At 29.3% G+C, this 27,554-nt stretch overlaps 1 protein-coding gene across 2 annotated transcripts in view; it reads right to left on the bottom strand.

Annotated features, from left to right (window-relative positions):
- The window catches only part of LOC136989370 (tyrosine-protein kinase JAK2-like), a 36,560-nt gene that overhangs the window by 534 nt on the left and 8,472 nt on the right, over positions 1-27,554 (bottom strand). Inside the window, exons 2-18 of one of the 2 annotated variants that reach the window (XM_067287490.1) lie at positions 22,854-23,148; positions 21,917-22,115; positions 14,944-15,035; positions 13,334-13,498; positions 13,155-13,250; positions 12,904-13,061; positions 11,169-11,446; positions 10,833-11,080; positions 7,448-7,657; positions 7,161-7,282; positions 3,232-3,376; positions 2,983-3,139; positions 1,943-2,255; positions 1,773-1,872; positions 557-743; positions 356-477; positions 78-244 (exon numbers count right to left, since the gene is read on the bottom strand). In XM_067287490.1, the coding sequence (XP_067143591.1) occupies positions 78-244; positions 356-477; positions 557-743; positions 1,773-1,872; positions 1,943-2,255; positions 2,983-3,139; positions 3,232-3,376; positions 7,161-7,282; positions 7,448-7,657; positions 10,833-11,080; positions 11,169-11,446; positions 12,904-13,061; positions 13,155-13,250; positions 13,334-13,498; positions 14,944-15,035; positions 21,917-22,115; positions 22,854-23,105 (3,011 nt within the window). In that variant the 5' untranslated portion in view covers positions 23,106-23,148. Of the gene's footprint in view, positions 1-77; positions 245-355; positions 478-556; positions 744-1,772; positions 1,873-1,942; positions 2,256-2,982; positions 3,140-3,231; positions 3,377-7,160; positions 7,283-7,447; positions 7,658-10,832; positions 11,081-11,168; positions 11,447-12,903; positions 13,062-13,154; positions 13,251-13,333; positions 13,499-14,943; positions 15,036-21,916; positions 22,116-22,853; positions 23,158-27,554 lie in introns of those variants that run through there. The other variant, XM_067287489.1, reaches the window with a different exon arrangement.

The following is a 27,554-nucleotide window of genomic DNA, read 5'->3' on the forward strand; positions in this document are numbered from 1 at the left end:
ATCAAAATATGTGATTTATGCAAAAAAAAATATTCAATAATTTATAAACATGCCATTGTAAAATTTTTTAAGCTCACCATCTAATAGGCAAATCTCTTTCAGTCTTCATCCTGTAATAATCATTTTCTGTCAGCCTAGCTAAACCGAAATCACTGATCTTTACACAGTCTTCTGATGCGACTAAAATGTTTCTGACTGCCAAATCTCTATGAACTATATGTTTCTCTTCCAAATATTTCATTCCCTTAAAATATTTGATAAATATTTTAAAAATTTACTTTTAAAATGGAAGAAAACAAAAACAAATAATATATATTCATTTTCTAATTACATCTTTTAATAAGAAAATAATTACCTCTGCAACATCTGCAGCAAATTTTAATAACTGAGCACGTTCAATTTTTTGCTTGTGCATTTGTAAGTATGCTAGTAAGCTCCCCAGTTTCATATATTCCATAACTAACATGATTTCTGGTTCTTTAATTATTTGAAAAGAAGATCAATAGACATTTATTTAAAGATAAAAGAATATTATATATCAGAAAGATAAACCTGCCTTCTACAAAAGCTTTAATTTCGACAATATTTGCATGACGGAGTTTCTTCATTATGTCGATTTCTTGAGACAGTCCACGGAAACTCTCTTCCGACAGCGCAGATTTTTTTATTCTCTTCACGGCAACCACCTCCGTGCATCCGGCACAGTATGTGAGTGTTGCTTTATAAACTTCTCCATAAAACCCCTAAATATAAACAATGATGGTTGGCGTGAGAGCCCAGACTAGATGGAAATTTTATTTAACAACAAAAATTTTATTTAAAGAATAACACTTAAATTTTATATATTATATGAAAAAAAATTAATTTTTTTCCCCAACACTTAATAAAAATTGAAGGATGTATTGTATCTTTCTCCAGATTCACTTCCATTTACTTCCTTTGACACATCTTCTAAATGTGTCACCAGGAACTTCATGATCAAAATTCATCTATTGGTCACAACCTTTAACATTTCCAAAGATGGGCACAAGAAAAACGGGGAGGACCCTCTAATAAAAGAGAGGGATCAATGACGATTGGGGGTTTGTCATCATCGAGAGTTCGCAGTCTCCAGAGTCCGTCGACCATCTTCCCCAGATTCAGATACATCACCTACTCTGTTGATCACCGTCTAAATCATCCAGAACCAACCATCCAACTGACTTTCCTTCCATCAAGCTATCATGTGATCTGCCATCAAACTATCCGTCATGTGATCCGCATCGATTTGCTAAATGCTCCCAATATCGAATGCTTTACGAACTAGACATATTCCAAATCACCTATATGCCTGGTATCTCCGACACTGATTGCTCCAATGAACAAGGAACCAACTTTCTCAATTATACACAAGATATTTATCCACATGCGATCAATGTGAACTCTCTCTAGTGGTTAGGGACCCACAATGATAATCGTAATAGCTATAATTTGAATCCTAAATTTACATCTTATATTTGTAAATATATGCAAAGTCCTAAGTAAATAAATGGGTATTTGTTAACATTAAACTTTTGGTTGAGTGCACTTCTTTCAGACACACTGTCTCTCGGACCTTCTCCATCCTGAATCTGACCATCTACAAGTGCAACCGCTCATGCATGAACCCCAATTTTTGTGTCCTTTCAGGCACAGTGGTGTCAGTCCCGACGTGGCATCTCAACGTGGTGCCGACCCTGCAGTCACAGCTGGCAAACTTAACTAGGTAAAAGGTTTATTGAAAATGATCTTACCTGACCAAGCCTTTCCCCAAAATTTAATTGATTTTTGTCAATGATCCAATGCGACTGAGGATTTGTTTCGAGAACCGAAGTATTGACGTCTCGAAATTCACTGAAAATTATATCTTTTATTATAAATATCTTTATTATTTAAATACATGTTTATTTTATTTTAAAATTACCTTTCATCTATACTAATTAAACTATCAACAGGTACTTCATTTATTGTAGTTTCGGATATAATGGTAGAGGTACTCTGAGAACTAGTCATGCTACCACTCGAAAGACGGTCGTAATTGAAATTTGTAATATTCGAAGAGACAAGACGAAATGGATTTTTTAAAAAATTGTTTCGATGATTCATGACTACAGTTTCGTTTCTATGGAGAAAAGTAGCCGGTGGAGGAGTAGGCGGAATGGGCGACGATTGACCATTTGACAAATTCTGGCTGGAATTAATTGTTGCATACGAATGGCTTCTTCTAGAATTATATACTGTAAAAAGATTATGTAAAAAAAATTATTTTGTACATAAAATTGAATTATTGTATTTGTAATATTAAAAACATATAATTAGCTTAGTTTAATCAATAATTACTATTAAAACTAAACAAAATTTGGAAAAATTAATAGTCAGAATTTTTTTAAATGGTGAAAATAACCAACATTTATTAATTTTCAATCTTCCAAAAACAAACAACAATTTAACAATTGGACAAATATCTCATTTGTTAGTTTAAAATCGACTCAAGTGTAGACTATTAATTTCATATTGGTATGTAAACCACATTATTATGGTTAATGCATAAAAGGCATTATCCATAATAATATAATATAAATAAATCATATTGATTTTAATTAAATGAACCATTTTTCACATTAATAATTTGATTCGTTGTGGTAAGAACTGATAAATTCGTAATTAATTGGCTTATTTAGAATCCTAATAATCTATTAAATTTATTGCTTTTTAAACAGAAATTTATCAACTGCCTAATCTAATGAGATCTAATATGAAACATGTATTAAAATTCGCAATTTAAAATCATTCGTGTTAAAATTTAGCATTTACAATAGCAAACAAATCAAATTTTCTTGTGATAATGACTAACATTTTTAAATCTAATATTCTATTATCTACTTTACGCAAAACACAAAGAATTTCATATTTAATTTCCAACCTCATTGGCTCTTATAGAACATACAAAAGTTGAGAATTTACCTTCATATAAGATCTGGTTAATATCACGCATGATAGCTTGGGCCTTCTTTCGATTGTCCAGATCAAACGTCCAACATTCGTTCATTAATTTTCCGATATCGCTATGAATATCTGTCGGATAAGGCGGATGATGGCCTTGCAGATATAATTCTTTTATCTGCAATGATAATATGAAACTTAGTTAAAATAATATAACTAAAATTTTATTCAAATAACATTTATATTAATGACTATTAATATGATTCTTACTTCATTAGTTTTTTTGTCTTTAAAAGGAATCTCACCAAAAGAAAATATTTCCCACAAAGTAGTTCCAAATGCCCAGACATCAGCTGCTAATGACTTTGCAGCTTGGCTAAAGTCACTGTAGCATTCGGGAGGAATCCAGTGCATGCTATAAAAATTACTCTTATGTAATACTGATATTTCTAATAGTTCTGATCATAAATAAAATATAAATATTACAATTTTAACTTACATTTAATTAATTAATTATCAAAATATCAACAGAAATCACTAGACTAAATTTGATTAAACTAAAGCAATCATTTAAATAATTAGATTATTAAACTGTTTATTTAATTAATCAAATCGCAAGTTATTTATCAGTTAAAATGAATAGAGGATTTGCACTACAGGTAAATATGTTGTCTTCTAATAACTTTAATATCAGGTTAGTTTATTAGTTCATGCATATTTTTCAGAAATTTTGGGAAGAGAGAGAGAGAGAGAATTATTTAATTAGTCATATATTCATGTTCATTTAGAATTATTTTCATGTAAACAATGAACTATAAACAGAATCCAGTGTATATTAATACAGTAGAGCATCGATTATCCGACTCAATTGGGAATTGGGGTTGGTCGGATAACCGAAAAGTATGAAAAATACATTATTAGTATATCCCATGTAATTAGTATATCGCTATTAACCTACTTCGCATTGAATTTTCATCGACGTTAAGCCTAACAAAATTTTTTTTAAATAATAATTGTCGCTATTATATCGTTAAAAATTATTTCGTTATTTTGCACAAAATAAATACTGTACAAAAATAAAGAAAAAATAAAAAATTAAGCCTCGTTTAAATATTGCCCTCCCTTTCATGGTCGAGCCAGTGTTGCCAGCTAAAACGCAAAAATTTAATAATAATATTAAAGTAGCCAAGACATAGCCAAATATTGTAGCACCACATCACTATCGGACATTTGAATTTGCCGACTAGAATGCGGTCGGTTGACCGATGTGAGGGGGTCAGCTAATCGATGCTCTACTGTAATTAAAAAATCCACATTTGTATTAGGAAAAAAAAAAGAAAACATTTAGAAAGTTTACAGGATTTCAACAACATTAAATGTATCAAAAATACAAGAGCTATAACGTATTATTTAAAATCCACAGATTTGTAAATAAATATAATGTACACACATCATAATTATCTGCCTGAAATTTATTGGGCATATTTTACATATTTTTGTAATTTATCATTCACAAACATCCATGTTTTAAATTTTTATTTTATTTTATTTTAACATTCTTGTTTTAAATTCGTCCAAATATGCCATAAATTTTTGAAAACATGTATTTTGTATGTGTTTTATTTTTAGTCCATCTTAAATTTATGCTGATTCAAAATAAATAACTTTTAGTATCCACAAGCAAGTCATTTTGTTTATAAATTAAAAATCAATTCTTTAAATACAAGAATCTTTCATATTCAAATGTATAACATGAAAGTTAAATAGGAAACTATTTGTGAAACGTAAAACATGAAATTCAATACATATTTTCTTGGTTTATATAAAAGAATAAAAGGTAAAATATTTGTTATAAAAATTTCATAAATTCTTAGATGAATTACATAAAAATCAATAAATGTTCTAAATATCTATTCATCAAAGCTATTTCCTATTTCAATAGAACACATATTTTTAAACGGATTGAAACTCAATTCACTAATCTAAAGTATTTCGAATATTTACAGTATATCGAACCAAATATATTCTTTTATACAAAGAAAACTTTTAAGTTTATGAAATGCTAACTACATTATAGAATTTAGAAGTATATGAGATGTTAATGTTGTCAATCAAAATTATAATTTAATGTATAATTTTAATTACAGAAAATAAAAAAAATCTGGTAGAATAGTTTTTATACATTTTAAAATATCATATAAAAACTTTACTTTTCATGAAGCTTTGTAAATCTTACACTACTATGAGATAAAAATAAATAATGTTCTCAAGAAGCATTTAAATTTATATGATATATATTGCAATTTATCGCATTGAGCATCCAATATTCATAATTTGTTTAAAAATACTATCAAAATCAAATTCAGCAAATAAATTATATTACTAAATTGCTATTACAGTGGACCCCCGATATAACGTGCATGTCGAGCAGGACACAATACCCGCGTTATACCGAGCGGCGCGGTGTAACGCGGTTCACTTCTTTACTTTAGCAATAATGTCGAGCTTTTCTTTCACACTGTAAGCTTTTTCTTTTACTCATCATGCATACAATAATTAAACACTATTCAAAATACATTCAGGAACTCAATACATACACAATTACTCAATACGCAGTAACAATAAAATGCGCTACTCACTAACGCCGCACTGACCTGTATAAACATGTTTAAGCTTATTACGTCATGAACATCGCCCGCGCTACAACTAAGTGCGCAATATAGTGAGCAGCGCTGTAACAAAGGTCCACTGTACTAATAAATATAAATAAATAAATCAGTATATTCAGCTAAATCTAACTAATAATTTATTAATACTAACAACTGTTTCTCCACAAATGACCACTTTGGTAAATGTCAAATTTAAACCTAATTCGACAATCGAATCAATTTCTAACATCGTGCATGAAATTCTATTGAAAAATAAGTGCAAATAATTCGTAGATTCTTGTCAATTTTCTAACACTAAAAAATGAGATGGGAAGTTCTTATACATCCCATTCAGAGCACTTATTTCATATATAATTTTTAAGAAACATAAATTACAGTCATAAGTTACCTTCACCTTCCTTATATACAATTAAAATTTAAATCTGCATTGATAATTTTAAATTAAATTTGATGTTTATACAGATATCATAGTAAGTCCAACAGTTTATTTGTATCTTTTATTAGGATTTACCGATAAAATTTAAATACAAATTATTCTGTGATTACGTAAATTGGTACATAGAAAGGTATAAATTTTTTGAAATTAAAGTATAATTTAAGTTTTAATATTAAAAGTTTTCAACATTGACAAATAGAAGTTGTTTTAAATATTTAAATTTTATGCTTTTGACACCAATATATAATCAACTATTTGTATATACAGTCAAATCTCAGTTTTGACTGCCTCACTTTTCGAACAATTCAGTTCGTGAACAGAATTTCAAACTCACTTTTGCCTCAGTTGCCACACAAGGTTGCCAAATAACCTACTCGAGAAGAGCCAACCACAGATTAAAAAGACACAGACTATACTGTACTTCCTATGTTAAAGAAAATCAATGGCCCGACCAATCAACAACAGGACTACTGATTCAGAATTTAGTGGTGCAGAGATTTCCTTGTGTCATTAGACATCACGACACAAATCATCAATGACATTGCTATTTAAATTAGATTTCCATGTGCATGCGGGAAAGATACTATTTCTGTTTTTTGGTATGCACCGCAGTTGAATTTAAATCAAATTAATTCATAAAACTTGCATTAATTAACATTCACGTAATATAAATGGCATCCAAGAATTCGTATTTAAATATGTTTAAGCTATGTTAAATAACAAAAATTTATTAATATAATATTATATATTCTAATATTAATCTTTAATATTTATTAATATATTATATTGAATTTGTAGGCATTTTTATGCATGAAATACAGCTAAAAAGATTTTTAAAAACAGCTTTATTTTGGGGTCAGGAACTAATCCATTTATTATTTCTTATGGAAAAATTTGTTTTGATTTTAGAACAAATCAATTTTCTAACAACTTTTAGGAACAAATTACATTAAAAAACTGAGGTTTGACTGTATTTCTATTCTATCCTCTCCACAATATAACATACATTTGCTATAACACATAACATTATTTTAGAATTAATATAAAAAATTTACTGTAATTAAAACGAATTCATAATTATAATTATTACTTACTCTTCATCATTATATACTACAATTCCTGGATCAGCCAATTTAACTTTAAACGAGTTATCACTGTGTTGTGAAACTAATATATTATGACACCGAATTTTCCCATGACAACATTGTTGTTCTTCCTAAAATTAAAACAGTGAGATCAAATTTATAGATTTTATTTCAGCACACAAACAGTTTGTAACATTTACTGAATTGAAAATATAACTGCATATTAAACTACAAGTGAATGAAAACAATTTATTTGTAATTTATTAGTTTAAAAAATTTTAATTAGTGTAACTTACCAAATACCACAATGCCCTTGCAATATAATTTGCTGCTTCCACTAAGTCCACTTGTTGCAATGCCTGATTATTTTCTCTCAAATATAAATCTAGCCTACCTAACGGCAAGTATTCCATTACAAAGCAGAGTGGAGAGAGTACCATACCGATAGTTGAAACAATAGAATCGCATTGCCAGAACAACACTTTATCACACTGATTTAAAAATTCCTGAAATGTAAATAATAATTAATACAAAAAATAATTTAATATATTCATACTTATTGTGTAATATTTATTCTTCTGGTACATCTAGTTACAGATTTAAAATTTTTTTTTTAATAGCAGACAAGGTTAGATTAGCTATTTGGCTACATCTCAGCTAATTAATTTCATATATATATATTGCCTAATTTTGACTAAACGTAAGCTAGTTATGCTACTATCTTGTATACAATCTTGTCTTATGACTTTTAGTCCAAATTACACAATATATATGAAATTAATTAGCCAAGGTCTAGTTTGATAATTAGTTTAGCCTGTATCATTTGATCATTAGAATAATTTAAACTTGGTTTTCTATATGTATTTATCTTCCACAATTTTTCACATCACACACCATCAATGTTTCTAGACAAGCAGAGCTAAAATATGCCGTTTATATTGAATAATTTCACAATTTTGTGTGTATTTTCAATTAAATTCATTGCATTTATATTTAAATCAATAATTCTACAAAAACTAAAAAGTTGGCAAGGGCTCTTGCTCGACTTTCCCAGCACTAGAACAGGATGTTTAGGAAACTGTTAGGAAGTACAATAATTATTGAATAATTTACGATACGAAATTAAGTAATAACAATAACTTAAATGATGATAAACATTTTAAAAAATTTAAGCTTAAAAAATACTTTGACATTAGATCAAGGTTAAAATTGTATGGTACCATGAATACTTGAGTTCAGTACTTCAAAATTTAATAGTATCATATGTTTCTTAATATTTACCCCATCCTCTGAAAATCAATTAATATTCTATCGTGATATCGCCATCTCTGCTGTTTTTTAATCTAATGAAATAGGGAATTTTATTTTAAATGCTGTTTATTTTATTCTTATAGTTATTTGCTTTTTATGTTGAAAATACAGCAGAGTCCTGTACAATGTGAGAGATGTGTTCTGCATTATAGGAAATCACATTACCAAGACATGCATTATCAAATGATTTTATTCAAGTTTAAACCTAGACCTAAAGTTGAAGAAAATATATACCTCTGGACAACAAAATTAGAATTTTGTATGAATACTGGTCACAATTTTTTCATTGCAGTATACAAATTTGCATTATATGGGAGTTCACTGTATGCATTATTTATTGTCTGTCTACCAAAATTTTTAAAACAATATAAAATTTGAAAGAATTAGCAACGATCACATCATAATAATAATAATCTTTAAAATTTACTACAAGTAATAATAATGTAAAGTATTGCTGGCAAAAATAAATTACTTGTTTTCAATAAAGATACTAAAAATAATTTTTATTTAAATAACTAATAAAAATATGATTTAAAAAATATTTATTTTCATTTATATTTGAAAATTTAAATTTTCTTTAAATTATGAAGCTTGATATTAAAGTTAGCATAAGTAATATTAGCATTAGAGATAGGTAAGCCACACAACTGTCTATCGGCATCATGGAAAAAAATTTAATTCAAAAGTACTTTCGGCAGTTATAGCTGTCCTCTTCGGGCAATATTGTTCGTAGCGAATAGAACATTTGAATTCAAGAAACAGAAGACAGTACTTGTATTACTTGCATCAGAGTTGCCACTCGTGACATATGAAAAGACTTGGGTCTGGATGGAAAAGAACCCAGATTATTTACCCAGAAAAATTCATGTAATTATAAATAGTTTATCATAGTATATTCATGCTGTTATAATTACAGACACTATAATACAAATTTAAAAAACCATTTATTACCTAATTTACACAGTAGTTAATGCTATTTAAAAGCTACTCTGTTCTTCTTTTCCATTAACAGTACTGTACAATCTTTATGCTCTTCTTGTCGCTTCTTATACTTTTGGTGGCAAACTCCTTGTATTGCATCTCTAATTAGTTCAGGTTCGGGTTAATACAGAGAACAGCTAAGATTTTTCCTACTGATCGCTTGTTTAGCAAGCAACTTGTTCTTTGATGATTCAATAGTTAAATTAACCCCAGTGTTTTTAAAATTGCTGTATTAATATCAAAATACACGTAAGCCATCTGGATTTTTAAGTAGCTGGAGTTAAGATGTTGCTGTTTGTGTTGCAATAGCAAATCATTGCGAGGTACGATTTCATAGCTTGAGCAGGTGCTTAAGTGCTTAGGTGCTTAAGAGCAGGTGCTTAGGTGCTTAACTGAATGTTTTTAACTTCGCGTAATTCAGTATTCAGTGAATAAAGTACCATGCTTTTCGTTTTTGTTTCTAAAATCTAAAATTTTTTATTATTTCACTCATTTTATATTTATTAAATTAAAAAATGTCTCAAATATCTTTTATTTCAATAAATATAAAATGACTTATATCATTATCCTGTTGCTTATGAGAATTTATCTTCAGAACCTTTGGAGAAAAATGACAATTTCTCCAATGACGACATTTCTTCTTGCCAGTGACTACGAATCGGGTCCATGATAGTGAAGCAGATGCCAAAGAGTTACCGGCAAACACAGAATCATCTGTCATCAGATTCTGTGTAATTTACTATGTAAAAATGAAACCACCAAATGGTATAAAGAACTAATGTTCATACTAGAAATGACTGTTTAACATTACCGTGTATTGATTTTTTCCCTGTTGATTTGTTGTAAAATATAATGTTTAGGTGTTTAATTTTTAAAAGTATGACGTAGTTTGATGTTTAATAAACTTTTTCTTAATTCCTTATAATTCGACATTTTTGCTTATTCGACGTTTTGCCCGCCTGTTTAGGTTGGATAATCCAGACTCTACTATATATGTAAAGTCATATTTTAAAAAACCCATATTTTACGAAAATTAGAAAAAACAACCTAGAAACCAACAGAAGGTCGAAAAACCCAGATCTGGGTTTTAAAACCAAGGTATAGTATCCCTGACTTGCATACTTGAGTACAAGAGAATTAAATCTTTTTTCATAACACTGATACAGTTGTGTGGCTTACCTATTTCTAATACTATTTGACAAATAAAGTTATAAAGTTATTTATATTCTATTAATATTAGTATACTATTTATTTCTGTAACTGTTTTTAATGACTTTTTCAAATAATCTGTCATAGTACTAACTTTTACTTGATGATAATATATTAGGTCAAGTAACTAATAAATAGGCAATAATTAATAATAGGTGTGAATAAGTATTCTAAACTTACCATTGTGTATACTAGATTTAATTGATGTTTTAACTGCTTTACAGCTACTTCTTTAAAATTATCTGTTCCACGTCTTAAATAACAATGTTTAACAATAGTCTGATGACCGTGCAATTCACCGCTTACTTTTTTACTAAATATTATACTGTCATAAGGAATACACTGGGCGGCACAATTACATTCTCCACGACTTTTCAGAGCCTGAATATCTCTATTTATGGGTCTGCACAGTAATAAGCAAGTCTTCTCTAAAATTTCATGCAAAGAAAATATTATTAATCATATAATAATAAGTAAATATATCAAGTAGATAATAGAAAACAGAAAATTTACTACCATATTCAGATGGTGGTATACACTTTTTAAGAAGTGGATTGTTGTTTCCTTTGGAGTAGTGACTTATAAGTTGAGGAAGTGAAGGAAAGGTTTCTTCTTTGTTCTTTATAAAATACTCGTCGTCGTCATTTCGTAAAATGTAATATGTTTGAATGAAGCCATCGGTTTCGCTGACATCTAATCTATATTCGTGATATACCGTAGTACTTTCTCGTAATATATAACATCCCACTTCATTTTTACATTTCTCTCTTAATTTCTGGTAAGAAAATTCTTGCCTGAAAATATTAATTATGTTTGTAATTTCTTTAAATACATTTAACAAAATTTAAGTTTTTTAATATAAATTGACAATATTCATAAAAATTAGTTAAAATAACCATTTCGTACATAAAAATTGAAATTTATGGCACCAAATATAAAAACCGACAATAGTATGTAAAATTATAACGAAATGCAGTAATCAAGCAATACAACTTAAATAATCGTAAAAAATAATAATAATAAAATGTTTTTTTATAACTTATTTGAACATGTGTAACAACAATCAATCTTTCAATTCCACTTTATTCCACAACTGAAGCAGTCACAAAAAATTTAATTCAAAGTTTAACTAATTGTTGTGCAGTACAATTACATATTTTTAATATGGAATCATTTTATGCACCATTTGATTCAACATTATACAACATCAGAAAAAATTTGGATGTCATGTATTATCTTGTAATAAATAAAACGTTGTTAATTGTTTGCAATTTTTGTATTTGTCAAAATCACAATATATAAATATGTACTCTACATATGTATGTGATAGAATGTTTGTATATGTCTGTTCTCTATAAACTTCTAAGCTTTTTGATCAATCTGCATCAAACATTTCATACATTTTCTCTAATATTCTGTGAAAAATATAGGCTACCATGAAATTTCAACATCCCAAACCTTCTGATTTCATTCCCTAGACCAGGGATGGGCAACCTTTTTCTACGTAAGGGCCGCATTTCAAAACTTTTGAACTGACGCGGGCCGCGCACAAGAGAAAAGAGGGGGGAACTGTCGGTAAATCACAATTCTTTATTCATACATAATTATAAATTAGCATAGGTATACTTAATATAGCTTCTGGCACCGATCTAAACGTAATATATCGGAAATATTTGATTAAATATCAGTCACTGCTAGTTTTAAATTAGTTTCGATGTGTCCGTTAGCCGGTTTCTTGTTTTAATTTTTACTAAATTCATTGCGAAAAAACTTTTCACAAATATAAATTGTAGAAAATAACATTTGAATTTTTGTCGAATATCTCATTAAGCTGGAAAATTGATATATTTATTCATACTTTATGCCACGCGCGCCGCAAAAAATATTACTGCGGGCCACGGGTTGCCCATCCCTGCCCTAGACACTTCATAATAAACGTAACAATGGTAAGCTAAAATAACCAAACTTTTAATATGGATTTTACTTTAATGTATGTCCTTATTTTCAGCCCAAGCTGCACAGGCATATCTACTATATAATATTTTTACCCAGATTTCTTGGAGATTAGGATGGTCCAGATATCTGGATTTTCTAGATTCTCGGGTTATACAGATTTTCAGTTTTATTATAATAGCTTGACAGTAGTAACTATAATTTATTCTTTTATTATTAAATAAAAAATTGTTGTCAATACAGCTAAACATTGTAAAACGAATACAATTTTAAAAATTAAACTTGTATATGTACTTACCCAATTGGACCATGGCATTTCAATTGTCTTAAATTTAACAAAGAAGGCGTTATTAAATCTTTACAGATATTGAAAGTCCACTTCTCTATCAACCGATAGTAACCATCCAAAAGAGATACAAAAGAATGCATTTGATCAACACTTTGAAAGGTCAAATACTGTAATGTAAATAGTTTAATTAAGCCTTAGTTTTAATGTAATTAAAAAAATCATCACTTTAATAATTTTTATAGCATTTAAATTATACTTACCTGAGGAATACCATTTCTCCTGCTAATTTCAACAGTTCCATCATTTCTCATGCTAATATAGCATAAATCTTCTATGGAACAAATTTGTATCCATGACTATTAAATTAGAATATATATCTATTATATTTATTTATTGATTTTATTTCTTTAAAAGTAATTAGAAATTTTGAATATCATACCTCTTTACTACCTTTAATCTGCATTTGCAAGCCAGCATTTTTCAATACATAAGGACAAACTCTCAAAAACACTTCATATACTTTACCATTTTCATCAATTTGTGCTTGATAGTGTTCGCAAGTATAATCCGGTACAAGGGTTATTAAATGTTGTATATATTGTTGCTAAAATAATAATAATTTGTAAATCTCAAATAATAAAGTGAAAAAATATATTTATTAAAAATTTTTTTAAATTTACTACAGCTACTTTTAATAATAGAAATTAATATAATCAATATTTTAAAATATCTTATTTTTAAATGTAATCTGATAGCTCTACGAATGTTAACATTCGTGGAGCTATCAGATTACATTTATAATTTGGTGATGTTTCCATTAATGATTGACTCCATATTATAAAGTGAAGTTTATTAACACTAAAACAAGTATTCCATTTATACTGACTATAATAAATTCAAATTTAAATTATTTAATTAAATGTTTCATATTACAGTTTAAAATTCAGTACTCTATTGTTATTTAATCTGTCATTATTTCAAGAAATTTCAGTTTCATATAAATCTCAATAAATATTTCATTGATTGCATTGAGTTTGTTACACCAAATAAAAATAAATATACATTGTCTCCTAAACACTATAAAGTGCAGACACATGGACACTTGGCAATCTTCATCTTAAGTTTATTTCAGTTGACTGAAATAAACCCCCTGGAACAACAGTAGATAGCCAATTATCCTGGCTATGGAAGCAAACAAGGATGGGCTGTCATTATAGGGATAACCCCTTAAACTATTTTAGAAACTTTGGATTTTATTTATTTATGAAGACACTCTAAATAAAAAATAATAATAATCGTTTTGTTATACATTGTTCATATTCAATGTGGGCAACATCTGAAGAATTAACATAATCTTCTTAAATTAAAAAGGTAAATGCTATATTCACATAACATAAAATACAGAAGAGGTTAAAAATGTCTTTTTTTTTCACTTTCCTTCCATCGTGTCCAATCGCCAAGAACTAAAACAGTCTTCTTTTGCAGAGATGACCTTTTATTAGAGGCTGTGCCTCTGCAGTATTATGTAAAACATTTTTTTTTTAAATGTTCACTGATAAGCAAAAATTGTAAAAATATATAATTCATTCATATTCTGTCAGTCTCTAATAAAGGATCTTCTCTGCAAAAGAACTGTTTTAGTTTCTGCTGATTGGACATGACAGAAGGAAATCAAAGACATTTTAGTTTCTTCTGTATTTTATATTATGTATAATCTTTTTAATAGACAAATTTAGTCAAATAATAATTTTGTGTGAACATTTTGATACAGAAAAATTCCTAAAAGCATTTCTTCTTAACTATCTTTCAATTCACTGTGAAATTTATACACTGGATACTAGATACTTATTAAAGAAATTACGAAGAAACTGAAAGGAGAATGTCAAGATTTTAAAAAAACATCACACCTTAAATTACTCCAGAAAGTATTAAATGTTTGTCTGTTCAATGACTGTTATATATTCAACAACTAATGAAGGAGCATCAACTAATGTCAAAAATGTTTTTATGCATTAAATAATACTTGCCGGTGTTAAGGTGTATACTTACTTTTACATAAGCCACATTTTGTCCACTATTTCTAAAAGCTTTTATAATAGCTTTATTAATACGTTCCTTCAACATAAAGAGATTCCATTTATCTAAATAAAAAAGAAACATGATTCATTACAAAATAAATTTCTGTTTTAAAAGAATTTCATTTTTCCTTAAAGACTAAAATTTCGAGCATATTTAAACTTTTATTCATTCAAACTTTAAATAAAAAGAGCAATTATTTATTGTGGTGTCGTCAAAATGCCGGGCTGAAATTTTTAATCATATTTTTAATAATTTTTTAATTTAAAATATATTCTCTCCACCTCAAATTAATAATGTCTAGTCCCTGTACATCATACTTTTCGATTAGCAATAGAATCATGCCAGTCATCAAACTAACGCCTTCCAGGGAAAAAATTTTTGAATTGAAATAATGTGACTTCCGATTTGCTTCGGAAGTTCATATATAGTTAATTGGGTTCTCCTGCCCCTAAGCTTTCTGTATCTGGTCTTGAATTTCATTTATCTAACACCATTCTCGAAGTTGAAGAAAGACAGACAGCGGAAATTTATAAGTATATATTTTTTTCAAATTACAGCAAAATAAAAATTATGGAATTTATGCAAAGCGTTTTAAAAAATTACATATACCATATTTCTTTAAATCCCAGAGGGTTTATTTTTAAAACATATGTTGCCCCAGAGTTTACTACCTTGAACAGGAGACAAGTGGTAAATATTAAAAGAAATACCTTAATTACTTGTACATTTTCCAATTATTAAAACCAATCATTGACTGTATTTATGGGTTACAGCTACAATATTTGAAATAATTACTGTTTTCATAGTTAATCCAATTCAACTTCTTCCAGTTTGGTTATTACATTGTTAATCATGTCTGCTTCAATGTCATTGTAATCACGACCTTGGCTACCATGTTCTGATTCAAAATTGCCATCTTTCTCCAATTAGGAAAATTCTAATTGACTTATGAACTCTAACACAATTTTCCCAAGATCAATATTCAACAATATTTATAAAGTTATTTCAAAATAATGTTTCATATACCTTGGATTAGTGCTGTCCAAATCTAGACAATTTGAAGAGATAAAATTTTAGTTAAACTCCTCACCTGTCACTCTAAATTAAAGGGGCAATCAAATGAAAACGAGACAGACTATATAACAAGTGTGGCACAGAAGTTGGTAATGCAGGTAGGTGTGTGTATAGAAGTGCCCTCTATTGGGAATCAGGAAGGAACAGCGTGAACGTTCACAGCTGTGCCATTTGTCTGTTAGATGTGCTCGAAGTGAGGTCGGCAAATCGTGTTGCATCCGACATCACTATAGAGTCCTGCTGCTCATTGACTTTCTGGAGCATGGCACCACAATTAACACACAGAGGTACGTGAAACTTTGCAAAAATTGAAGCGTGCCATCAAATCTGTTAAGATCGGGATCCTTATATTGTGAACTTTAACATCTTTATGTAATTTTATAATCTTTTAATATCATCTTTATATAATCTTAATCAAAATATTTAACTACAATTTATACAAAAACGGAACAAAGTAGACCAAAAAGGTTAGTTAATGGGAAATCAACTGATAAAACTTTCTACAAAAACAATAGTGACCCTAATATCAACCGCTCCGGTTATCTGGTTCTTATGTAAGTGTGTTTTTGCTTTCTGATAAGATCGGTTTAAACTCGATTCCCACGAGTTGAGTTCCTTGTTAAGATGAGTAAAATTTCTGTGTCACGACTATGTCACCCATCACTTTATTGGTCCAAGAAGATCATCTCCTCTGATGAAATTAAGGAAGGGCCTGCAAAACACCTCTCCATATAAAAAGGGTGTACGATGAGTAAGACAGCAGAAGTTGTCACTTGACTGTGTGTGTGTCCCTGTTCGGATTTACCCATCATCGTCAAGCTCCCCCTCCACTGTTCATCCTCCTCGAACTAGCGTACAATTGGATTGAAATCTAGGACAATTGGATTAATCTACATTTAGACTGAAATCTAGAATCAAAGATATTATATCATCTATCAGACGTTCGTCGATACAATCAACATATATCCAAAGGTATTTATCCTACTCGCGAATATCTGTAAGCTCTCTCTCTAATCTGTGTAGAATGTACGCTCGCAGATCATGAGTCATGTATCTTATCAATCTCTCCGTAAAGTAACTGTTTTGTATCCAATTGGATATATGGGTAAATAAACGGGTATATTTTTATATGTAAAAATCTCCGAGTGCATTCTTTCCGTCATTCTCTCCACTTGTTTCATTCAGGGTCTAACTCGTACATAACCATTCGTGCAACTTTACAATTCTCCGTATCAATCCAAGGATACAGTGGTGTCATCCTGATGCAGTATCAAAGAGATACCGGCCCTACGGTCACAAATCCAAACACCCTGGAATGTTGACAGACAGCATCATTCTGTTGCAGGATAATGCCCACCCACATGTTGCCAAGGTTGTTTTGACTATGCTACAGAAGTTTCACTGGGAAGCCCTTACACATCCTCCATACGGTCCCGATTTCTCCCCATGCAATTTCCATATTTTTGGAGCCCGGAAGAAAGACATTCTTTTATAATGTCCAATTAACTAGCCCAACAATTAACCTTATCAATTGATCATTAGTTTAGTTTTCTATAAGAAAGAAAAAACATGATGCAAATCTCCGAAAATTATTTTATTTTTAATTATATCCTCATTTTTCAGTTTTCCACTCTATATATTAATGTATTTATATAAAAACATAAATAAAATACAGATTTAACTATTAAATGCAAATTATGTAACAAGAGATGACAATTATTAGGTGCAATATCGTCACATCAGAAAACAATCTCCTCCATTACATTAAATGGTTTGCTTTGTCAACATTAAATCATTCTATTTTAGTGGACATAGAGAAAATCAAATATAGTATTGTCTTGCCAAATTTAATTGACTTTAGAATATGTTTTTCTAGCATCAAATTGAAAATGATGTTATTTGCCATATTTTTTACAATTCAATATAGCTAATCTACTAATGGCTTTTATCCAGACAGTAAACACATTCTTATTTTCTTTATTCTTACTGTGAGGTAAGGACATAGGAATACAAATAAGACATAATTAAAAATACATAAATCAGAGCTTCGGAAAAGAATAATAAACTTGAAACTTGAAAGAATAAATCATTAACAACACAGTTCAAAAATTCCACTCTTAATATAGCATATGAGAAACATCTTTTGGTCAATAAATAGCAAGGAGAATTGTTGTTAGGTCCAGAGGTTTGACTTACTTCGCATTAATAAATGTAAGGTCACTTATAAATTTTATTTATATTAATTTATTTTTGTATATATTTATCATTATACCACACATTTCATATTTATTTTCAAACTTTAAATAAACATATTATTTGTAACATATCTCAACTTAATTGATTGTCTTGATAATTTTAAAACAAGCATCTTAAATAAAGATCTAAAGCTGAAGTTAATAAAGTTTAAAAATGTTAATCCAGTAAATAAACAATCTTTAAATACATACAAACTGTAAATTTTTGCCATAATTGTAATTAAAATATAACATGTAATATAATTAAATGCATTATATGCATTATTTTTTAATTAATGATAATGTTATTGTTTTCTTAATAAATATTTACTTATTGTCTTTCTGTTTATTACAGATTGTAATATCTGAAGAGGGAGAAAATGTACTTAATGATTTACAACAGAAATTTAAGGAAGTGGCTATTTATAGTTACAGTAAGGATAAACAAATGGCTATTTATAATTATAGTACCATAAATAATTTACTATTTATAGTTATATATGTATGTATATATAGTTATTGAATTTTATTGTTCCATATGTTATGTTAACAGTTGTCTACAATTAAAGTATACCACTTCAATTGTACAGTTTTGTCTCCATACACTTAATAAATTCTCATAGACATATTTATCTTGACACAGGAAAACTATGGATAGTTTAAAAAATGGTTACAATTTTCACCCCTAGGAATATATAATGACACCACTGCTGAATGATAGTAATTTTTAAGAAAGCAAAACCTTCGTGTTCAAACTACTATTTCATTCGGCTTCAATGCTGAAAATTACAAGATATCGACAACTGCTACTAAGTAATTTGACTTTGATAGAATTGTTAGAAATTGCTGAAGTTGCATTTTTAACAGAGAAAACAACGTTTTAACAGATTGTATAAAACAGTTCAGATCAATTTGCACAAATCCCAAATGTGTTCCTTGTTGACAAGGATTTCACAAAGATTTTACCAATATATACTGTTTTCTCAAATTCAAGTCTTGTTTAGAAAGTTTCATCTTATAAAGTGTTTGAAACAAATCATTTTGACTGCACAGTTGTGAATAAAAATGAACTATTAAATAATTTTAAAGCAATTTTATACTCAAGAACTTTCTATACCCATGTGCAAGTGCATGTGGCTCTTCTAGACCATTACTGTGGTTTCCATGCACTTATACAATTTCTTTTTATAAATTTCATACATACTACTTACACATATGTTAGATTTTAGTAAGTTTGCTGACTATTATTTAGTAGTGTAATATACACACAGTATAGATAAATGTAATTTGCAACTTACCATTGAACAGGTAACTGAAAATTAAGGATATATTCGTAAAGTCAAAGGAGTTAAATGAATGTTTATTGGTATTTAATGACTGGGCTAAGTAAATAACAGATAAAGTTATCACTGTTCTGTAGTAAATGTAACATTTTAAATATATATAATATAAAATATCATTTCAATAGAGGTCGTGGCTTTTGTGTATTTCAGATACATGATATGTTGCTCTTATTGTGACAAGGTGTGCCTGTCCATTATATACTCTTTTATAGTCAAGTTAAGTTAAAGAAAGTCCAAAAATTCATGTTTTTAAATAGTCAATTTTTTATGGTAACTGTAAACTATAAATAGCCACTTGGTTATTGTTACTCTAACTTAGATATCCATTTCTGAAATTTAATATTAAAGTTTCAGTTGTCACATTTTGTAACCTTCTTCAAATAATATGATTGAAAATATTCTCAAAAATAAAAAAAACTTTGAATTTTTTTCTACGGAACCTATTTAAAACCATTTATGATGTTCAAATTTCTTTTTCCCAGTTCGTTGAAAGGGTTGGTAAATTTGATTCAAATGCTATATAAAAAAACTTCCTAAGCAAAATTATATTTAAAAAACAAACGTGTAAATAAAAAGATTTTCTGAAAGGTTTTTTTCCTTGACTGTGAGTCTGAGTCTCCAATTAATGCAGATAAAGAAGAAAATGATACTAATATATTAATATTTTCTAAATTTGTTTACATCCTCATCATAATCTTTAATAAAAATTATGACATTCATCTAAATAGTTATTTATTCATTTAAAACAGTAACTATACAAGTAAAACTGGTCCAACTTCATTTCTCATCTTGTAATACACTCAAACCTGTTTTTGTGCGGTCTTTTTTTGTGCGATTTTTTATATGTGCAATGTGTTTTGTGCAATTATTTTTGTGCAGTATATCAATTTGATTGAAATTCATATACCGCACACAAAAAATCACACAAAACAAATCGCACAAAAAAAGACCACACAAAAACAGGTTTGACTGTAAGTATAAAATGTCTGAATAAAATCACAAGTGCAGAATAACATTGATTCACTCTCTACTCTCAAGTATTGTTATTTCTAATAATGTTCATATACAAAAGAACAAATATATATCAAATACACGATAACAAAACAACTTGCATAAAATATAGTCTCAAATTTTTGATAATATGAAACAAAACTCTGAACTACCATAGATAAAAAATTTTTCTTTGGACAGATCCAGCAGAATTTAGAATAGCTTTTATTCTATACTATTGTTCTAATCTCAATATCTTGCCTATATTTGTCTTTTCAATCTAAACTCAAAAAAATACCAGATATCTTGAGATCTGAGTGTAGAAAATCTCTTGCTTCCACTCGAAGTCTCTTCTTTTTTGAGTTTCCCATCTTAAGTAAAGGATGGATTCCAATCAAACAAGGAGATAATGACCACTGTGAGAAACTTATTCTTACGCTAATCTGATTCAAATTTTAGCAGACTTTCTTCTACCAGTTCTTTGTTCTTTTGTAAAACAAAAGCTACATTACGACCAAACCACGTATGGACTGACACTAAAGGCTTGACGCTAATCCTGACAATTTACTCCACTGTCAGATGGGGTAAATAACTAGGGGAAAAGTAAGAGAAGTTCAAATTATCTGTTTTAGAAAATTAAACAAATTTTCTGCAAGCTTCTACTGTTTGGTAGTATTGTACTATTCTATATTCTTTGGTAATATTACATTTTCTCCTTAAAGGAATAGTAAGGAAACATGTAATCACTTGTTACTTGTATACAATCCACCCTTGGTCATTGAAAAAACATAGATAAGTAGCTCTGCTATCAAGATGTAAATATCATTAAAACTGTCAAACATATAACAATTTTTCTCATACCACAGGAGTTTACAAAACGTGCATTTCAGGAAATTCTCAAAATACTTGCATTCTATAAATTACACTATACTTTCTCTTTCAGGATATATATATATTTGAAATATGAAGTATACCATGCTAACTGTGATGCAGATTTCGACTTAGCATAGTAATGTAACTAAAATTAAATATCGTAATATATTATAGTGTCAACAAATAATTTAACAAGATAGTTTTTGTATAACTTTAGGCTATGAATATAAATGTAAATACAGTATTATATATCATAAAATGTAATTACAAAAATATGAAATAACATATGTGATGTAATTTTATATTCTGTATAAAACTTTCTTAGTGATTAATTTATCATTCATTTAATTACAAATACGATACATTAAATTAAATTTGTTATTATAAATTATGAATTTAAATATAAAATTTTAAAAACATTTCACTTACGTAATACTTTAGGTAAAAAATTTGAATATTCAATTTTCATTTGTTCGGGATTTAAATCCTGTTCAAGCGCAGTACGAATTATATCAGTAACTGCCAGACCAAAGGAGTCATCTGCATTATTTGAGAGTTGTTTAATTTTTCCTTGTAAAAAATCATGTCTCATTTGATGAAAATAATAATTGCATGCTTGTTGATCAATCTGTTTTATAAAAATTGTCTTGTCATAATTTTACAATACATATAATAATTATTAATATAATAAATCTAAATAATACGAAATGATGATAATAATGATACGGTTAATATCTAATAAGATAATTTTTTAAATTAATTATTAAAAAACTGTTGTAAAAATTACAAAATACTTCTGTTTTTTAGAATACTTAATACTTTTATAAATATTACCAAAATTATAATATTTACTATAAATGTATATATTATCATTACTATTTTTTTACGGGATTATTAATTACAATAGCGAGGTTGAGGCCGAAGTTTTAAACGCAAAAATGTGTACGTCGGACGTTCGGCGCCGCTTTCCTGTAAGCCTAGAAGTTTGACAATGGTGTTTGGAAAGTCGGTGGAATCATGCTCGACGTTCCAAATGCCATTACCAAACTTCTAGGCTTACAGGAAAGTGGTGCCGAATGTCCGACGTACACGTTTTTGCATTTCAAACTTTGGCCTCAACCTCGCTAATGTAATTATATTGCAGAATTTTCTTCATAATTGAATGTTTATACATCTATAGTAATTTAGCATCAGTAACTTGCATGTAAATTTTTGACATTTTTAAATAAATTCTTTCATATATATTTATTACATTGAATTCAAAAAGATTTGAAAAAAATTTAGAAAGCTAGAAATAAAAATAATATATAATAAAATAATCGATTAAGATATAATTTATAATAAACAGAAATAAAATAATAATTACCGCCAACTTTTTTACATCCGAAGGATGAAATCTTAACCTGAAGTACAGATTCAAATCTTTGTTGGATCCGACATCAATTATTTTACATGGACTGTACCAAATATTTTTATTAGGATTCCAGAGAGCAAAGAGATGCCTTGATGCCGGGCTAATTCTACAATGTTTGGCAGCAACAATACAAAGATATTCAGCATTATACTTAGTAATTTCTGGTAATATCAATGGCTCTTTTTGAGTATATAAATTAATCATAATGACTTCTTTTCATTAGATATTCTTATTCAAGTATCAAAATCTGTACAAAATAGATAAATTCATAATTAATTTGAAAATTAAGACAAAATTCCAAAATTATATTATTTTATTAATATGAATAACAATTAATTATCAATACTCTAATGTACATACATACATACATAATGGACTAAAATTAATTTATTAACAATTAATATATTTCTTACAGGAAAATTTTAATTTATTAAAATGATGTAGCAATATTTATATAGTAGTTTGAAAAATAATAAAAAAGTATTTACTATAATCATCAATAAATAAACATTTCAGTAATCCTAAGAGATAAGGATTGATTGCCGAGTTAGCTGATTAATGATAAACGATTAATTGGGATTGTACAATCGTCTAATCATACAATTAATTGTTAACTAATTGTTGTCAGATATTTTAAAAAATATCTTATAAAATTTCAATTTAGTTTTTATAAAGCTTTTTTTTTTAACCTTAATTTAACACATCTTTTTAATGTGAACTTTCTTGGCAGTTCTGGCATTCTGAGCAAATAGACATAACAACTAACATTTCTGATGACTGCATTTTTCCAATATTAACTGATAAATTAATTCACTTATGTTACAAATTACTTCAACACATCGTACATCGTTACAAGTTCAATATAGTCAGCAAAACAGTATTAAATAATAGGGCATGCACAGTTAAATCTTGTAGCTCGAGACACTAGTTTCAGTTTGATGTGTACTTAATTTCCGCTGGTGAGTAAACAGTGGAAATTGAACAGGAAGTTTTAATCTACTTATAAAAACATGGACTTAAAGTATGTAACAGTTACTGAATTACAAAAGAAATTAAATGAATTAGGGGACAAGACAACAGGAACAAAAGCAGAATTTCAGAAAGGTACACAAGCTTAAAATAAGTATAAACTGATGCTTTTACAGTTGTTGCCTTTTGTTTTCAATCTTGTAACAGAATTACATGGACAACAATTTAGTTTTAATTACTCAACTTCAATTTGTAATATATAGCTGACCCTTGATAATCCGACAGGTATGGGACCAAAGGGGTGTCGGATTGCCAAAAGTGTCCGGATTACCGAAAGTGATTACATATTTGGCATTGTTTTGCTAGCAGTAGCCTACAATATTCCTACATTTTATGAGTAAAATGCTGCCTAGGTTAATATGGAAATGAAACACCCATTTCAGTTAACTAAAACATGTTTATTAAAAGAAATATGGAAGCCAATAAATGTACATACAGTATGTATAGGCATAAATAATACAGTACATACAGAACTGCTCACAGAAAACACAAGAAATGTGTGTCATCGTGTAAGAATTGGGTGGGGAGATTCATGTCATGATATCCTTCTGTGCAAGCAGACACGTACGGCGGACACTGACCTTGACGGGAGGTGCATCGAACTACTGAGCATGTCGGATTACAAAAGCGTCGGATTATCAAGGGTCACCTGTACTTTTAAAATTTTAGATACATAATAATAAACACAAAACAACGTTAAAAATCATTGTTATTAATGTTTGATGATAATTAAGTACCCTCTCATGGTCGCTCCAGTGCTGCCAGCTAAAAATGCATACCAACTAAAATAACATTGGAGTAGCCCAAGACATAGCCAAATATTGCAGTGCCACAGCACTAGTGGAAATTTAAATTTGCCAACTGAAAAGCTTTCGGTTGATTGGTTTTCGGATAATCGACGCTCTACTATATTTCTAACTCGACTTGTCTACAGACGCAACACTGCTAGCGAACACCGTTCCAAATGACAATGTTTTTCTATCATAGTTTAGGCTGAAAGTGGAACTCGGGGATTCCCCAATAGCACACAAATTTATGAATATTAGGCTCGTATTAAAATATTTATATTGTTTTTATTATTTATATGTGCAATTTATTTAAGTAAAAATTATTTTATATATTTTTTATTTCTATTATTTCTAAACACGAATCCATAGTAAATTTATAAAATATTTGAAAAAAAATTGATCTGGCATGAATTTTTCAGCGACCCCCAAATATTTTTCGTGACCCTCAAAGGGGTCGCAACCCGCACTTTGAGAATCACTGCTCTAAACTATTCAAAATTAACTGTCCTTATAATTTTATCTGCTACAGATTCGAGTGTATCAACTGATTTTCTTTCCAGTTTTTATCTTTAATTCCCATTCATTTTTCTTACTGAATCATCTAGAAATTTATGAAATTTCTAATCTGGATGTTTTTTATCATTGGCACTGAGGCAAACAACAATTAACCAGCATTTCAAAAATACCTAAATAACTAAAACAGCAATATTTAAACTGTAAACACGGCATGATAGACAAAACGGGAAGCTACCTATCCATAAGCCCGATACCGGCATCGAAAAGTGCATGCCCTATTGGCAATGTAATAACAATCTGCTTAAACAATTCTCACTAAACAATCCGCTTAAAAATAAAAAAAATCTCTTTCAAAAATAAGCAGATAGTGATAGAACATTTTCAATTTGAAAACACCGATCCAAAAGCTATCGGTTTCTAACAGAATTGGATATGTTGCCATGATTATCGCAAATTATCATTATTAATAAAGTTACCGTTTCTTTAAACATCATTCATTTTTTAACAGTGGCGTGCCGTCATTGGAAGCGATGGAAGCGCCGATTCCACCTTCCAATGACTTCCCTTAAATTTTATAAAATATAAATTTTCATATTTTAACGTACTTTGAATTAATTAAAATTAATATTTTATTATAACTGCATTATGTATCTTTTACAAATTTCTATACTACATGTGAAAAAAACGATAAGATTGCTATTGTATATTCGAATAATTCGGTGGCGGAAGGAATGTCGAAACCGGGTCAGTCTCCAATCAGCCAGATTATATAGGCATTAGCACATGCGGTTTACAGTGCACCAACCTCACCCGGTTTAGCTGGTAGAAGCGACACACTCGTAAAGAGTACAGCTTTATATCCCGGAGCGGTTGTGGGCTGTTAGCCACCTGCCTGTCAACTTCCAAGCAGCCAGATTATAGGCATTGGCGCATGCGCTTTACAGAGCACCAACATCACGGTTTAGCTGGTAGAAGCGACACACGCGTAAAGAGTACGCGACTTTATATCCCGGAGCGGTTGTGGGCTGTTAGCCGCCTGCTAGATATTCGGCCACCCTTCGCCCGATTATGTGAATCACGAGCAGACTAGATCAACGGCGGGCAACCCGCGGGCCAGCTACGGCTGGCGAAAAGTTTCTATCCGGCCCGCGAGATCTTTAATAGATTATTAAATTGGAAAAATAACTAATTAATAGTTATTTTTCCAATTCTTTGTAATTTTCGAAAACGATTAGAGAAATAAATGTAGTAATTAACTTTTTATTTATTTATTTCATATTTGCAGACTAAAAAATTACAAGTCACAAGAAGGCGTCAATTAACGACTACGGCGCGGAAAAAAACGTAAAATTTATTCTGGCCCATGTTATAAAAAGGGTTGCCCACCCTAGACTAGATTTATAACAACCCAACCGATAGGAGTTTACTGGCACGTTTTTATGATAGTTCTGTATAGTTGACAGGAGTTTAAAAAAACTCCATTAAAATGTTTGATATATTTATTCTGCGTTTATTCCGCTCTCCCATCTTATATTACTTACGGATTTCAATGTTAAACCGGTGATATTACGATTTAGTATGTCCCATCTGTAAGGGGATGCAGAAAAAACGTGTACAATTCTAGTACAGTGTTAAAAATTAACTGTTACTTTGGCAGCATCATTTACAACCAAATTTAATGAATGAGACGTACAGTACATACAATGGTACAAAAAAAAGCTCTAAAATTTATTTTCCTTAAATTTACGATTTATATATCCGTTGTCATAAAAAGTTGTCTTTCCACTGTTTTCCCAAGACTACAGATATTCAGGTACAAAGTAACTGGTTTCGACTTATTTCTACTTAAGAAGTGACTAAATAATTAAGAGATTAGGGAATGGGGACATAAATAAAACCCTGTTGAAAGAGCCAGAATTTTACTTCAACAAAAGCTTAACAGAACCAATCACTCGCTCAGTACAGTGGAAAACTGATTTCCGTGTACACCTGGTATTAAAACGAATTAGTTAGATTTTTACAGCTACGGTGAGAAACGTTTAAAATTTACAACAGCCCTGTGGCGTCCTTTGAGATATACTAGTGATGCGACAAAAGAGGCATTTGACATTGACCGGTATCGGCACCCTCGGGATTTGGCACGCACACACTCACTACACACCTACCTGGACCGTCACTAGTTCCATTCATTAGCTACTCGTATCAAGATATTTGACTAAGTGGATTGTTTTAAGATTTAAAAAGTAAAGAATATTTTATGTTATTTTTATGTACGTTTCTTTACAAAGCTATATTTTAATTATAATTTTCTTTAAAAGTA

The sequence above is a fragment of the Centruroides vittatus genome, unplaced genomic scaffold (assembly GCF_030686945.1).
Source record: "Centruroides vittatus isolate TY-2023 unplaced genomic scaffold, ASM3068694v2 scaffold_490, whole genome shotgun sequence".
NCBI lineage: Eukaryota > Metazoa > Arthropoda > Arachnida > Scorpiones > Buthidae > Centruroides > Centruroides vittatus.